The 16,766-nt window shown below is 58.8% G+C and overlaps 1 protein-coding gene across 7 annotated transcripts in view; it reads left to right on the top strand.

The window, feature by feature from the left end:
* Positions 1 to 2,030: 2,030 nt before the first annotated feature.
* The window catches only part of MINK1 (misshapen like kinase 1), a 57,889-nt gene continuing 43,153 nt past the window's right edge, over positions 2,031 to 16,766 (top strand). For 3 of the 7 annotated variants that reach the window (XM_069949205.1, XM_069949167.1, XM_069949159.1), the window contains exon 1: positions 2,033 to 3,903. In XM_069949205.1, the coding sequence (XP_069805306.1) occupies positions 3,847 to 3,903 (57 nt within the window). In that variant the 5' untranslated portion in view covers positions 2,033 to 3,846. Of the gene's footprint in view, positions 3,904 to 16,766 lie in introns of all 7 variants that reach the window. The other 4 variants (XM_069949195.1, XM_069949186.1, XM_069949150.1 and 1 more) reach the window with 3 other exon arrangements.

Below are 16,766 nucleotides of genomic sequence, written 5' to 3'. Positions count from 1 at the left end.
TAGAGAATATAGAGTGCTGTGTGGTGTTACAGGTAGAGAATATAGAGTGCTGTGTGGTGTTACAGGTAGAGAATATAGAGTGCTGTGTGGTGTTACAGGTAGAGAATATAGAGTGCTGTGTGGTGTTACAGGTAGAGAATATAGAGTGCTGTGTGGTGTTACAGGTAGAGAATATAGAGTGCTGTGTGGTGTTACAGGTAGAGAATATAGAGTGCTGTGTGGTGTTACAGGTAGAGAATATAGAGTGCTGTGTGGTGTTACAGGTAGAGAATATAGAGTGCTGTGTGGTGTTACAGGTAGAGAATATAGAGTGCTGTGTGGTGTTACAGGTAGAGAATATAGAGTGCTGTGTGGTGTTACAGGTAGAGAATATAGAGTGCTGTGTGGTGTTACAGATAGAGAATACAGTGGGCTGTGTGGTGTTACAGGTAGAGAATATAGAGTGCTGTGTGGTGTTACAGGTAGAGAATATAGAGTGCTGTGTGGTGTTACAGGTAGAGAATACAGTGTGCTGTGTGGTGTTACAGGTAGAGAATATAGAGTGCTGTGTGGTGTTACAGGTAGAGAATATAGAGTGCTGTGTGGTGTTACAGGTAGAGAATATAGAGTGCTGTGTGGTGTTACAGGTAGAGAATATAGCGTGCTGTGTGGTGTTACAGGTAGAGAATATAGCGTGCTGTGTGGTGTTACAGGTAGAGAATACAGCGTGCTGTGTGGTGTTACAGGTAGAGAATACAGCGTGTTGTGTGGTGTTACAGGTAGAGAATACAGCGTGTTGTGTGGTGTTACAGGTAGAGAATTACTCTACCTGTATTAGCCGTATTACTCCATTGCTAGAAACTTATTCAGCCCATAACCTGCCTGTGTAATAATGGTGGGGTGGTTGCAGGCTGGTATTACTGGGAGGGGACAATATGACCCTGCCCACTTTGCTACTACTAGGCTGTTGCTGATTGGTTATGGGAAAAGTGGGGGCCTACATGAATAGAACGGTCATGGGGGTAGGGGCAGGACCCCGTATCTAAAACAACCTAAGAGTAAATGGAGGAGGCTTCTGCACTACTGAGTATGGATACACCATCAGCTTAGATACAGAGCTCAGCATATGGTAATACATAAGCAGCTTAGATACACCGCTCAGCATATGGCATTACACAATCAGCTTAGATACACCACTTGGTATATGGTTATACACAATCAGCTTAGATACACCATTCAGCATATGGTATTACACAATCAGCTTAGATACACCACTTGGTATATGGTTATACACAATCAGCTTAGATACACCACTCAGCATATGGTTATACACAATCAGCTTAGATACACCACTTGGTATATGGTATTACACAATCAGCTTAGATACACCGCTCAGCATATGGTATTACACAATCAGCTTAGATACACCACTCAGCATATGGTTATACACAATCAGCTTAGATACACCACTTGGTATATGGCATTACACAGCTTAGATACACCGCTCAGCATATGGTATTACACAATCAGCTTAGATACACCGCTCAGCATATGGTATTACACAATCAGCTTAGATACACCGCTCAGCAGGTGACATCACACAGGATTGGCTTACATTCAGCAGACGTTATCAAATGTAACAGCCTTAGATACACTGCTCAGCGGACCCAATCACACAGGACAGGCTTAGATACACAACTAAGCAGCCAGAATTGCACATTATGGGCTTAGATACACTATCGCTCAGGACTGGCTTAGATACGGCACACAGCCCCGGTAGTAATATTACGTTGTTAGGATTGACGCCTTCCCATTCCCTGATCCAATATGGCCGCCCTCGCCTCGCCCGCACACCTCTAACCACGCCCCCCACGCTGAACTTCTCAGGCTCCGCCCAGTCCATGATTATCTGTCTGTAGACGTTATTAACCGCGCCCCCTAAATCCGCATCAAGCTCCTCCCCCGCCATACGCTCCGCCCGCCTCAGGTGCTGCCTATGGTGCCGCTGCGGTTATTCGTCACGTGACATGTCTTGCTGTAGCCCCGCCTCTCCGCGCCTTTCTCCGCCAATCAGCCCGTTGGTGGGCGGAGCCTGGAGCGCCATCCTCCAGGTGCGGCCTCAGCGACATAGAACGGAGGACGGAGCCGGAAGTACCGGAGACTGAGGGACGGGGGCGGCGGAGGAGACGGGGAGAGACCCCAGCAGCTGCCACAGGGGTCCTGACCGCTCCAGCCCACTCTACTGCCCCCATACTACGGCCGCTCGCCCCCGCTGTCTGTAAGGACCCCCGCAGCGGCTGTCACTAGTGCTGGAGACCCCGGGAGCGGCTGTCACTAGTGCTGGAGAACACAGAGCGGCTGTCACTAGTGCTGGAGAACACAGAGCGGCTGTCACTAGTGCTGGAGACCCCGGGAGCGGCTGTCACTAGTGCTGGAGAACACAGAGCGGCTGTCACTAGTGCTGGAGACCCCGGGAGCGGCTGTCACTAGTGCTGGAGACCCCGGGAGCTGCTGTCACTAGTGCTGGAGAACACAGAGCGGCTGTCACTAGTGCTGGAGAACACAGAGCGGCTGTCACTAGTGCTGGAGACCCCCTGAGCGTCTGTCACTAGTGCTGGAGACCCCCTGAGCGGCTGTCACTAGTGCTGGAGACCCCCTGAGCGGCTGTCACTAGTGCTGGAGACCCCCTGAGCGGCTGTCACTAGTGCTGGAGACCCCGGGAGCGGCTGTCACTAGTGCTGGAGACCCCCTGAGCGGCTGTCACTAGTGCTGGAGACCCCCTGAGCGGCTGTCACTAGTGCTGGAGACCCCCTGAGCGCTGTCACTAGTGCTGGAGACCCCGGGAGCGGCTGTCACTAGTGCTGGAGACCCCCTGAGCGGCTGTCACTAGTGCTGGAGACCCCCTGAGCGGCTGTCACTAGTGCTGGAGACCCCCTGAGCGGCTGTCACTAGTGCTGGAGACCCCCTGAGCGGCTGTCACTAGTGCTGGAGACCCCGGGAGCGGCTGTCACTAGTGCTGGAGACCCTCATCTGTCTACAGAGACCCCCCGCAGCGGCTGTCACTAGTGCTGGAGACCTGTAACTGTCTATAGACCCCCGGAGCGGCTGCCACTAGTGCTGGAGACCCTCATCTGTCTATAGACGCCCGGAGCAGCTGTCACTAGTGCTGGGAACCTGTAACTGTCTATAGAGACCCCTGAAGCGACTGTCACTAGTGCTGGAGACCCTCATCTGTCTATAGAGATTCCCGGAGTTCTTATAAGCCTGTAACTGTCTATAGACCCCCGGAGCGACTGTCACAAGAACTGAAGACCCCCATCTGCCTATAGTGAAGTGCAGTGATCGTCATCCAGAGCTGAAGACCCCCACCTGTGTACAGTGACCATTAGAGGCTCCGCAGACCCCCACCACCTGTGTACAGTGACCATTAGAGGCTCCGCAGACCCCCACCACTTGTGTACAGTGACCATTAGAGGCTCTGCAGACCCCCACCACCTGTGTACAGTGACCATTAGAGGCTCTGCAGACCCCCACCACCCCTGCAGAGCAGCTGGATCCCCCTGGTTGTCATCTATATTGCAGACCACCCAGCTTCTTATATGGACCACTAGTCTGAAGACCCCCGAGCTGCAAGGCTGCAGTATTTTGGGGTCCCCGGTCTCCCTGTGCTGGTGTAGTGTGGGTGTAGTGGCGGAGCGGGGGTGTTGCGCCCCTCACGTTGTGTTTGCAGTGTGGGTGTCGCGTCTGCAGCAGCATGTGAATCACTACAGCTGCTAAGATCTGCCGGACCCCGGAGCATCGTGTGTGGTCAGTGATGTGAGGAGCGCTCCCCGCCGACCACCCCCCTGAGCAGCGAACAGCGGCAACATGGCCACCGACCCACCAGCCCGGAGCCTGGATGACATCGACCTCTCCGCACTAAGGGTGAGAGCTGGGGCTTATAGGGAGGGGGTGTGCCGTGCTACAGCTTGGACTTGTACTAAGAGCTGACTCTCTATACAGGAGGCCGGGCCTAGGGGCTGACCCTCTATACAGGAGGCCGGGCCTAGGGGCTGACCCTCTATACAGGAGGCCAGGGCCGGGCCTAGGGGCTGACCCTCTGTACAGGAGGCCAGGGCCGGGCCTAGGGGCTGACCCTCTGTACAGGAGGCCAGGGCCGGGCCTAGGGGCTGACCCTCTGTACAGGAGGCCAGGGCCGGGCCTAGGGCTGACCCTCTGTACAGGAGGCCAGGGCCGGGCCTAGGGGCTGACCCTCTGTACAGGAGGCCAGGGCCGGGCCTAGGGGCTGACCCTCTGTACAGGAGGCCAGGGCCGGGCCTAGGGGCTGACCCTCTGTACAGGAGGCCAGGGCCGGGCCTAGGGGCTGACCCTCTGTACAGGAGGCCAGGGCCGGGCCTAGGGGCTGACCCTCTGTACAGGAGGCCAGGGCCGGGCCTAGGGGCTGACCCTCTGTACAGGAGGCCAGGGCCGGGCCTAGGGGCTGACCCTCTGTACAGGAGGCCAGGGCCGGGCCTAGGGGCTGACCCTCTGTACCGGAGGCCAGGGCCGGGCCTAGGGGCTGACCCTCTGTACCGGAGGCCAGGGCCGGGCCTAGGGGCTGACCCTCTGTACAGGAGGCCAGGGCCGGGCCTAGGGGCTGACCCTCTGTACAGGAGGCCAGGGCCGGGCCTAGGGGCTGACCCTCTGTACCGGAGGCCAGGGCCGGGCCTAGGGGCTGACCCTCTGTACCGGAGGCCAGGGCCGGGCCTAGGGGCTGACCCTCTGTACCGGAGGCCAGGGCCGGGCCTAGGGGCTGACCCTCTGTACCGGAGGCCAGGGCCGGGCCTAGGGGCTGACCCTCTGTACCGGAGGCCAGGGCCGGGCCTAGGGGCTGACCCTCTGTACCGGAGGCCAGGGCCGGGCCTAGGGGCTGACCCTCTGTACCGGAGGCCAGGGCCGGGCCTAGGGGCTGACCCTCTGTACCGGAGGCCAGGGCCGGGCCTAGGGGCTGACCCTCTGTACCGGAGGCCAGGGCCGGGCCTAGGGGCTGACCCTCTGTACCGGAGGCCAGGGCCGGGCCTAGGGGCTGACCCTCTGTACCGGAGGCCAGGGCCGGGCCTAGGGGCTGACCCTCTGTACCGGAGGCCAGGGCCGGGCCTAGGGGCTGACCCTCTGTACCGGAGGCCAGGGCCGGGCCTAGGGGCTGACCCTCTGTACCGGAGGCCAGGGCCGGGCCTAGGGGCTGACCCTCTGTACCGGAGGCCAGGGCCGGGCCTAGGGGCTGACCCTCTGTACCGGAGGCCAGGGCCGGGCCTAGGGGCTGACCCTCTGTACCGGAGGCCAGGGCCGGGCCTAGGGGCTGACCCTCTGTACCGGAGGCCAGGGCCGGGCCTAGGGGCTGACCCTCTGTACCGGAGGCCAGGGCCGGGCCTAGGGGCTGACCCTCTGTACCGGAGGCCAGGGCCGGGCCTAGGGGCTGACCCTCTGTACCGGAGGCCAGGGCCGGGCCTAGGGGCTGACCCTCTGTACCGGAGGCCAGGGCCGGGCCTAGGGGCTGACCCTCTGTACCGGAGGCCAGGGCCGGGCCTAGGGGCTGACCCTCTGTACCGGAGGCCAGGGCCGGGCCTAGGGGCTGACCCTCTGTACCGGAGGCCAGGGCCGGGCCTAGGGGCTGACCCTCTGTACAGGAGGCCAGGGCCGGGCCTAGGGGCTGTTCATGTGACTTTTGTGCCCAATGATCACGGTGGGATGGGAGGACGGATAGATGAGAGGGATCGGGGTCCCGACCAGTCATCAGGACTGACAGAAAACGGACATCCTCTGTATGAAGAGAAAGTCTAATAATAAGACGCTGTCACCCATAGCAACCAATCAGAGCTCAGATTTCTTTTCTCAAACAGCTGTGGTAACATGAAAGCTGTCCTCTGGTTGGTTGCCATGGGCAACAGCGTTTTATCAGGTGGCAAGTGTTATGAATCATACTGTCACTAAACTTTATTGACACGACAGTAGAGGTCGTGCCCTGTGAGGTGATGGCAGCCGCCCAGCTGTGACCGGGTGAGGCCTGGCTGTGCCGTGTATATGGGGGGTTATATACTGTAACACAGCATAGGCTTAGATACACTAGGGCAGCCAATAGTATCACTCTGTATGCTGAACCTATGCATCTACCCCATTTACTGTGTGACACATGATAAGCTTAGATACACTGTCCTGACTGTTACACTTGATAGGCTCAGATACAGTATTGTGCATAAGTTTAGTTACATCGGCTAGTAGATAGTATCGCACATGATAGCCTTAGGGTACTATTACACCAACAGATCTGACGACAGATTATCTGCCAAAGATTTGAAGCCAAACCCAGGAACAGACTATAAACAGAGAACAGGTCATAAAGGAAAGACTGGATTTCTCCTCTTTTCAAATCCACTCCTGGGTTTGGCTTCAAATCTTTGGCAGATAATCTGTCGTCAGATCTGTTGGTGTAATAGTACCCTTAGATACACCTGGATTAACAGATTGTTATAGGCTTCTCTATACTGGCTCAGCAGACAGTATCACATAAGCTATGTCTAGATACACTGGTTCAGGAGGCAGTATCACACATGCTAGGCTTAGATACACCTCACTGGTTATACATGAATATATGTGTAGTGACGGGGGGGGGGGGGGGGGGCCTGCTATGTGCTCTGGGCTCCTGGTGTTTCTATTAGATCTGGATTATCTAGTTGTGCCTGAATGTGGGAAAAGAGAGAGAGAAGGTAATGGCCGGAGGGTGAGAGAGAAGGTAATGGCCGGAGGGTAAGAGGACGGGCGAGAGAGAAGGTAATGGCCGGAGGGTGATAGAGAAGGTAATGGCCGGAGGGTGATAGAGAAGGTAATGGCCGGAGGGTGATAGAGAAGGTAATGGCCGGAGGGTGAGAGAGAAGGTAATGGCCGGAGGGTGAGAGAGAAGGTAATGGCCGGAGGGTGAGAGAGAAGGTAATGGCCGGAGGGTGAGAGAGAAGGTAATGGCCAGAGGGTGAGAGAGAAGGTAATGGCCGGAGGGTAAGAGGACGGGCGAGAGAGAAGGTAATGGCCGGAGGGTGAGAGGACGGGCGAGAGAAAGTAATGGCCAGAGGGTGAGAGAGAAGGTAATGGCCGGAGGGTAAGAGGACGGGCGAGAGAGAAGGTAATGGCCGGAGGGTGAGAGGACGGGCGAGAGAAAGTAATGGCCAGAGGGTGAGAGAGAAGGTAATGGCCGGAGGGTAAGAGGACGGGCGAGAGAGAAGGTAATGGCCGGAGGGTGAGAGGACGGGCGAGAGAGAAAGTAATGGCCGGAGGGTGAGAGGACGGGCGAGAGAAAGTAATGGCCGGAGGGTGATAGAGAAGGTAATGGCCGGAGGGTGAAAGGACGGGCGAGAGAGAAGGTAATGGCCGGAGGGTGAGAGGACGGGCGAGAGAGAAAGTAATGGCCGGAGGATGAGAGGACGGGCGAGAGAAAGTAATGGCCAGAGGGTGATAGAGAAGGTAATGGCCGGAGGGTGAAAGGACGGGCGAGAGAGAAGGTAATGGCCGGAGGGTGAAAGGACGGGCGAGAGAGAAGGTAATGGCCGGAGGGTGAGAGAGAAGATAATGGCCGGAGGGTGAGAGGACGGGCAAGAGAGAAGGTAATGGCCGGAGGGTGAAAGGACGGGCGAGAGAGAAGGTAATGGCCGGAGGGTGAGAGGACGGGCGAGAGAGAAAGTAATGGCCGGAGGGTGAGAGGACGGGCGAGAGAAAGTAATGGCCGGAGGGTGAGAGAGAAGATAATGGCCGGAGGGTAAGAGGACGGGCAAGAGAGAAGGTAATGGCTGGAGGGCGAGAGAGAAGGTAATGGCCGGAGGGTGAGAGGACGGGCAAGAGAGAAGTTAATGGCCGGTGGGCGAGAAGACGGGCGAGAGAAAAGGTAATGGCCGGAGGGCGAGAAGAGGGGCGAGAGAGAAGGTAATGGTCGGAGGGTGAGAGGATGGGCAAGAGAGAAGGTAATGGTCGGAGGGCGAGAGAGAAGGTAATGGCCGGAGGGTAAGAGGACTGGCAAGAGAGAAGGTAATGGCCGGAGGGCGAGAGAGAAGGTAATGGCCGGAGGGCGAGAGAGAAGGTAATGGTCGGAGGGCGAGAGAGAAGGTAATGGTCGGAGGGCGAGAGAGAAGGTAATGGCCGGAGGGTAAGAGGACTGGCAAGAGAGAAGGTAATGGCCGGAGGGCGAGAGAGAAGGTAATGGCCGGAGGGCGAGAGAGAAGGTAATGGCCGGAGGGCGAGAGAGAAGGTAATGGCCGGAGGGCGAGAGAGAAGGTAATGGTCGGAGGGCGAGAGAGAAGGTAATGGCCGGAGGGCGAGAGAGAAGGTAATGGCCGGAGGGCGAGAGAGAAGGTAATGGCCGGAGGGCGAGAGAGAAGGTAATGGCCGGAGGGCGAGAGAGAAGGTAATGGCCGGAGGGCGAGAGAGAAGGTAATGGTCGGAGGGTGAGAGGACAGGCAAGAGAGAAGGTAATGGCCGGAGGGTAAGAGGACGGGCAAGAGAGAAGGTAATGGCCGGAGGGTGAGAGAGAAGGTAATGGCCGGAGGGCGAGAGAGAAGGTAATGGTCGGAGGGTGAGAGGACGGGCAAGAGAGAAGGTAATGGCCGGAGGGCGAGAGAGAAGGTAATGGTCGGAGGGTGAGAGGACGGGCAAGAGAGAAGGTAATGGTCGGAGGGCAAGAGAGAAGGTAATGGCCGTAGGGCGAGAAGACGGACGAGGGAGGTTGCACATGTCTCCTGTCACCCGTAGGATCTCTGCTTGCTGTCCAGGAATGGAGATATTACATATTACCTAAAATCAGTTTTTTTTAAACAATAAATTTCTGTCTCTCTCCCTCTCTCCCCCTCCCTGTCTCTCTCTCTCTCTCTCTCTCTCTCTCTCTCTCTCTCCCCCTGTACAGCAGTGGTCGGTGCCTCCACCAAGTGATCCTCCTTGCCGTCTCTGTCTCTCTGTCTCTCTCTCTCTCTCTGTCTCTCCCTGTGTAGCAGCAGTCGTTGCCCCCACTAGGTGATCCTCCTCTGTCCTCCCCCTGTCTCTCTCTCCCTCTCCCTCTCTTTCTTTCTCTCTCTCTCTCTCTCTCTCTCTCTCTCTCCCTGTACAGCAGCAGTCGGTGCCCCCACCAGGTGATCCTCCCCTGTCTCTCCCTCTCTGCCTCTCCCCCTGTGTGTCTCTCTCTTCCTCCGTCTCTCCCTGTGTAGCAGCAGTCGGTGCCCCCACCAGGTGATCCTCCCCTGTCTCTGCCTCTCTTCCCTGTGTAGCAGCAGTCAGTGCCCCCACTAGGTGATCCTCCCCCCCTCTCTTTCTCTCTCCCCCTGTACAGCAGCAGTCGGTGCCGCCACTAGGTGATCCTCCTCTGTCCTCCCCCCCTCTCTTTCTCTCTCCCCCTGTACAGCAGCAGTCGGTGCCCCCACTAGGTGATCCTCCTCTGTCCTCCCCCCCCTCTCTTTCTCTCTCCCCCTGTACAGCAGCAGTCGGTGCCCCCACCAGGTGATCCTCCTCTGCCCCCCCTTCTCTCTCTCTCTCTCTCTCTCTCTCTCTCTCTCCCCCCCTGTATAGCAGCGGTCGGTGCCCCCACCAGGTGATCTCTCTTTCTCTCTCCCCCTGTGTAGCAGCAGTTGGTGCCCCCACCAGGTGATCCTCCTCTGCCCCCCCCTCTCTCTCTCTCTCCCTGTATAGCAGCGGTCGGTGCCCCCACCAGGTTATCCTCCCCTGTCCTCCCCCTGTGTCTCTCTCCCTTCGTCTCCCTGGGTAGCAGCAGTCGGTGCCCCCACCAGGTGATCCTCCTCTGCCCCCCTCTCTCTCTCTCCCCCTGTATAGCAGCGGTCGGTGCCCCCACCAGGTGATCCTCCCCTGTCCTCCCCCTGTGTCTCTCTCCCTCCGTCTCCCTGTGTAGCAGCAGTCAGTGCCCCCACCAGGTGATCCTCCTCTGTCCTCCCCTCTCTCTCTCTCTCTTTCTCTCTCTCTCTCTCCCCCCCCCTGTGTAGCAGCAGTCGGTGCCCCCACCAGGTGATCCTCCTCTGCCCCCCTCTCTCTCTCTCTCTCTGTACAGCAGCAGTCGGTGCCCCCACCAGGTGATCCTCCTCTGCCCCCCTCTCTCTCTCTCTCTCTCTGTACAGCAGCAGTCGGTGCCCCCACCAGGTGATCCTCCCCTGCCCCCCCCCCTCTCTCTCTCTCTCTCTCTCCCCGTCTCTCCCTGTATAGCAGCAGTCGGTGCCCCCACCAGGTGATCCTCCACTGCCCTCCTATCTCTCTCTCTCTCTCTCTCTCTCCCCCCGTCTCTCCCTGTATAGCAGCAGTCGGTGCCCCCACCAGGTGATCCTCCTCTGCCCCCCCCCCTCTCTCTCCGTCTCTCCCTGTGTAGCAGCAGTCGGTGCCCCCACCAGGTGATCCTCCTCTGCCCCCCTCTCTCTCTCTCTCTCCCTGTATAGCAGCAGTCAGTGCCCCCACTAGGTTATCCTCCTCTGTCCTCCCTCCCCCCCTCTCTCTCTCTCTCTCTCTCTCTCTCTCCCCCTGTACAGCAGCAGTCGGTGCCCCCACCAGGTGATCCTCCTCTGCCCCCCCCTTTCTCTCTCTCTCTCTCTCTCTCTCTCTCTCTCTCTCTCCCCCTGTATAGCAGCGGTCGGTGCCCCCACCAGGTGATCCTCCCCTGTCCTCCCCCTGTGTCTCTCTCCCTCCGTCTCTCCCTGTATAGCAGCAGTCAGTGCCCCCACCAGGTGATCCTCCTCTGCCCCTCTCTCTCTCTCTCTCTCTCTCTCTCTCTCTCTCTCTCTCCCTGTATAGCAGCAGTCAGTGCCCCCACTAGGTTATCCTCCTCTGTCCTCCCCCCCCCCCCTCTCTCTCTCTCTCTCTCTCTCTCTCTCCCCCTGTACAGCAGCAGTCGGTGCCCCCACCAGGTGATCCTCCTCTGCCCCCCCCTTTCTCTCTCTCTCTCTCTCTCTCTCTCTCTCTCTCTCTCTCTCTCTCTCTCCCCCTGTATAGCAGCGGTCGGTGCCCCCACCAGGTGATCCTCCCCTGTCCTCCCCCTGTGTCTCTCTCCCTCCGTCTCTCCCTGTATAGCAGCAGTCAGTGCCCCCACCAGGTGATCCTCCTCTGCCCCTCTCTCTCTCTCTCTCTCTCTCTCTCTCTCTCTCTGTCTCTCGCTCTCTCTCCCCCTGTATAGCAGCGGTCGGTGCCCCCACCAGGTGATCCTCCTCTGCCCCCCCCGTTCTCTCTCTCTCTCTCTCTCTCTCTCTCTCTCTCTCTCTCTCTCTCCCTCTCCCTGTGTAGCAGCAGTCAGTGCCCCCACCAGGTGATCCTCCTCTGTCCCCCCCTCTCTCTCTCTCTCTCTCTCTCCGTCTCTCCCTGTGTAGCAGCAGTCAGTGCCCCCACCAGGTGATCCTCCTCTGTCCCCCCCCCCCCCTCTCTCTCTCTCTCCGTCTCTCCCTGTGTAGCAGCAGTCAGTGCCCCCACCAGGTGATCCTCCCCTGTCCTCCCCCTATCTGTTACACTGCTCTCTTACAGTAAGGTATGGGGGAGGTTGCTGGCACTGTGTGGCCTCCGTGTGCCCCCAGATCTCCTTCCCCGCTTATTGTTCCTACATCCTGTCTTTGATTCCCGTCTCCCGGGGGTCTGCTGATGTACCATGGGGGTGGGGGGAACACTGGGCAGGGTGTCTGTATGGAGGAAATCCAGAGTGTGCACAGCAGAGGGTTTGTCACAGTGTCATCTCCTCAGACAGCCTGGATGCCATTGTAACAAACCCTCAGCTGTGTAGAAGTTACTGATTCCATTCACTGACAGTGATCAGAGGTCTCATAAATCATTTTCCAATGCAGATCAGTATCAAAAGCAGGGAAATGACCCGGTAATCGATGCTCCCGGTTACCACGGTGACCAGAGCCTGCGGTGACGCAGTGTTTCGCTTGTTGCCGTGGCGACTGACGTTAGAAAAAAGTGATCGGCAAAGTAATGGGGTTCATATTGTGATATTATATGTAACCTCGCCACGGGAGCTGACAATTTCCAGTCTGTGGCGGCCATAGCCCCGCCATCCGGGGGCGGTCACATGATTGGCGCTAGGTTCAGTAGCGGTCACATGATTGGCGCTAGGTTCAGGAGCGGTCACATGATTGGCGCTAGGTTCAGGAGCGGTCACATGATTGGCGTTAGGTTCAGGAGCGGTCACATGATTGGCGCTAGGTTCAGGGGCGTCAGATGATTGGCGCTAGGTTCAGGAGCGGTCACATGATTGGCGCTAGGTTCAGGAGCGGTCACATGATTGGCGCTAGGTTCAGGAGCGTTCACATGATGGCGCTAGGTTCAGGAGCGGTCACATGATTGGCGTTAGGTTCAGTAGCGGTCACATGATTGGCGCTAGGTTCAGTAGCGGTCACATGATTGGCGCTAGGTTCAGTAGCGGTCACATGATTGGCGCTAGGTTCAGGAGCGGTCACATGATTGGCGCTAGGTTCAGGGGCGGTCACATGATTGGCGCTAGGTTTAGGGGCGGTCACATGATTGGCGCTAGGTTCAGGAGCGGTCACATGATTGGCGCTAGGTTCAGTAGCGGTCACATGATTGGCGCTAGGTTCAGGAGCGGTCACATGATTGGCGCTAGGTTCAGGGGCGGTCACATGGTTGGCGCTAGGTTTAGGGGCGGTCATATGATTGGCGCTAGGTTCAGGAGCGGTCACATGATTGGCGCTAGGTTCAGTAGCGGTCACATGATTGGCGCTAGGTTCAGTAGCGGTCACATGATTGGCGCTAGGTTCAGTAGCGGTCACATGATTGGCGCTAGGTTCAGGAGCAGTCACATGATTGGCGCTAGGTTCAGGGGCGGTCACATGATTGGCGCTAGGTTTAGGGGCGGTCATATGATTGGCGCTAGGTTCAGGGTGTGTAGGAGGTTCGGCTGGATGTGGCCTCTCAGGTTGCAGGTGTGTATCAGTATAGGTAAGAGCACTGTCTGCACCGATACATTGTAACAAACCCTCCGCTGTGTGATAAGAAACAATAAGTTTCTGTTCCCTGCCTGCAAACGGAGATCTTACACCTGTGTGTGATGGAGCAGGAGACGCTGTTCAGGGACCCCGGACTGTGTGACTGCGCAGAAGAGAGACTGTGTGTGACGGGGGGCAGGAGAGAGACTGTGTGTGACGGGGGGCAGGAGAGAGACTGTGTGTGACGGGGGGGGGGCAGGAGAGAGACTGTGTGTGACGAGACTGTGTGTGACGGGGGGGCAGGGGAGAGACTGTGTGTGACGGGGGGGCAGGAGAGAGACTGTGTGTGGCGGGGGAGGGGGCAGGAGAGAGACTGTGTGTGAGGGGGGGGCAGGAGAGAGACTGTGTGTGACGGGGGGGGGGGGGCAGGAGAGAGACTGTGTGTGACGGGGGAGGGGGCAGGAGAGAGACTGTGTGTGACGGGGGGCAGGAGAGAGACTATGTGTGACGGGGGGGGGGGCAGGAGAGAGACTGTGTGTGAGGGGGGGGGGCAGGAGAGAGACTGTGTGTGAGGGGGGGGGGGGCTGGAGAGAGACTGTGTGTGACGGGGGGGCCAGAAGAGAGACTGTGTGTGACGGGGGGGCAGGGGAGAGACTGTGTGTGACGGGGGGGGGGGGCAGGAGAGAGACTGTGTGTGACGGGGGGCAGGAGAGAGACTGTGTGTGACGGGGGGGCCAGGAGAGAGACTGTGTGTGACGGGGGAGGGGGCAGGAGAGAGACTGTGTGTGACGGGGGGCAGGAGAGAGACTGTGTGTGACGGGGGGGCAGGAGAGAGACTGTGTGTGACGAGACTGTGTGTGACGGGGGGGCCAGAAGAGAGACTGTGTGTGACGGGGGGGCCAGAAGAGAGACTGTGTGTGACGGGGGGGGGGGGCAGGAGAGAGACTGTGTGTGACGGGGGGGGCAGGAGAGAGACTGTGTGTGACGGGGGGGGGGGGGGCAGGAGAGAGACTGTGTGTGACGGGGGGGGGCAGGAGAGAGACTGTGTGTGACGGGGGGGGGGGGAGGAGAGAGACTGTGTGTGACGGGGGGGCAGGAGAGAGACTGTGTGTGACGGGGGGCAGGAGAGAGACTGTGTGTGAGGGGGGGGGCAGGAGAGAGACTGTGTGTGACGGGGGAGGGGGCAGGAGAGAGACTGTGTGTGACGGGGGGCAGGAGAGAGACTGTGTGTGACGAGACTGTGTGTGATGGGGGGGCCAGAAGAGAGACTGTGTGTGACGGGGGGCAGGAGAGAGACTGTGTGTGACGGGGGGCAGGAGAGAGACTGTGTGTGACGGGGGGCAGGAGAGAGACTGTGTGTGACGGGGGGCAGGAGAGAGACTGTGTGTGACGGGGGACAGGAGAGAGACTGTGTGTGACGGGGGGGGGCAGGAGAGAGACTGTGTGTGACGGGGGGGCCAGAAGAGAGACTGTGTGTGACGGGGGGGCCAGAAGAGAGACTGTGTGTGACGGAGGGGGGGGGGGGGGGGGCAGGAGAGAGACTGTGTGTGACGGGGGGGGGGGCAGGAGAGAGACTGTGTGTGACGGGGGGGGGGCAGGAGAGAGACTGTGTGTGAACAGACTGTGTGTGACGGGGGCAGGAGAGAGACTTGTGTGTGACGGGGGGGGGGGGCAGGAGAGAGACTGTGTGTGAAGAGACTGTGTGTGACGGGGGGGCCAGAAGAGAGACTGTGTGTGACGGGGGGGCCAGAAGAGAGACTGTGTGTGACGGGGGCCAGAAGAGAGACTGTGTGTGACGGGGGGCAGGAGAGAGACTGTGTGTGACGGGGGCCAGAAGAGAGACTGTGTGTGACGGGGGGCCGGAGAGAAACTGTGTGTGACGGGGGGCAGGAGAGAGACTTGTGTGTGACGGGGGGGGGGGGGGGCAGGAGAGAGACTGTGTGACGGGGGGGGGGGGGGCAGGAGAGAGACTGTGTGTGACTGGGGGGGGGGAGGAGAGAGACTGTGTGTGACGGGGGAGGGGGGCAGGAGAGAGACTGTGTGTGACGAGACTGTGTATGACGGGGGGGCCAGAAAAGAGACTGTGTGTGACGGGGGGGGCCAGAAGAGAGACTGTGTGTGACGGAGGGGGGGGGGGGCAGGAGAGAGACTGTGTGTGACGGGGGGGGGGGGGGCAGGAGAGAGACTGTGTGTGAAGAGACTGTGTGTGACGGGGGCAGGAGAGAGACTGTGTGTGACGGGGGAGGGGGGGGGGGCAGGAGAGAGACTGTGTGTGAAGAGACTGTGTGTGACGGGGGGGCCAGAAGAGAGACTGTGTGTGACGGGGGCCAGAAGAGAGACTGTGTGTGACGGGGGCCAGAAGAGAGACTGTGTGTGACGGGGGGCAGGAGAGAGACTGTGTGTGACGGGGGCCAGAAGAGAGACTGTGTGTGACGGGGGCAGGAGAGAGACTGTGTGACGGGGGGGGGGGGGGGGGGGCAGGAGAGAGACTGTGTGTGACTGGGGGGGGGAGGAGAGAGACTGTGTGTGACGGGGGGGGGGGCAGGAGAGAGACTGTGTGTGACGGGGGGGGGGCAGGAGAGAGACTGTGTGTGACGGGGGGGGGCAGGAGAGAGACTGTGTGTGATGGGGGGGGGCAGGAGAGAGACTGTGTGTGACGGGGGGGGGCAGGAGAGAGACTGTGTGTGACGGGGGAGGGGGGGGCAGGAGAGAGACTGTGTGTGACGGGGGGGGGGGGGGCAGGAGAGAGACTGTGTGTGACGGGGAAGGGGGGGGCAGGAGAGAGACTGTGTGTGACGGGGGAGGGGGGGGCAGGAGAGAGACTGTGTGTGACGGGGGAGGGGGGGGCAGGAGAGAGACTGTGTGTGACGGGGGGGGGGGGCAGGAGAGAGACTGTGTGTGACGGGGGGCAGGAGAGAGACTGTGTGTGACGGGGGGCAGGAGAGAGACTGTGTGTGACGGGGGGCAGGAGAGAGACTGTGTGTGACGGGGGGGGGCAGGAGAGAGACTGTGTGTGACGGGGCACCTCACTGCCAGGGTTGCGATGTCAGATGTGTCCGTTCCATAGACTAGCGCCGCTCTTGCGGTTTGCTGACAGCGGACTCCTCTTACTTCCTGTGTTATAACCACAGCTGACAGCTCACAGTGTCACATGATGTCTGTCACTCCAGTCACGTCCAGAGCTGCGGTGTGTGTAGATGAAGACCCGGCGCTCACCGAGTAGCTTAGCTGAGTTATTCATCTTGCTGAGGACGGCCGTGTTTGGCCGAAACGCATACTAGCAACGTATTTATGCACATTGCACCGAATAAATGAGCTAAACTACCCGGGTCTTCATCAACACACACTAATGGATCTCCCCGCCTCAGGCTGCCGCTAGTATACACCTATCTATCTGCACCGCTGCATTACTGTTACCTCTCAGGCTGCCGCTAGTATACAGCTATGTGTGCACCGCTGCATTACTGTTACCTCTCAGGCTGCCGCTAGTATACAGCTATCTGTCTGCACCGCTGCATTACTGTTACCTCTCAGGCTGCCGCTAGTATACAGCTATGTGTGCACCGCTGCATTACTGTTACCTCTCAGGCTGCCGCTAGTATACAGCTATCTGTCTGCACCGCTGCATTACTGTTACCTCTCAGGCTGCAGTTAGTATACAGCTATCTGTCTGCACCGCTGCATTACTGTTACCTCTCAGGCTGCAGTTAGTATACAGCTATCTGTCTGCACCGCTGCATTACTGTTACCTCTCAGGCTGCAGTTAGTATACAGCTATCTGTCTGCACCGCTGCATTACTGTTACCTCTCAGGCTGCAGTTAGTATACAGCTATCTGTCTGCACCGCTG

This window comes from Dendropsophus ebraccatus, chromosome 1 (genome assembly GCF_027789765.1).
Source record: "Dendropsophus ebraccatus isolate aDenEbr1 chromosome 1, aDenEbr1.pat, whole genome shotgun sequence".
Classification (NCBI taxonomy): Eukaryota; Metazoa; Chordata; class Amphibia; order Anura; family Hylidae; genus Dendropsophus; species Dendropsophus ebraccatus.
This window is presented reverse-complemented; position numbering and strand designations above follow the sequence as displayed.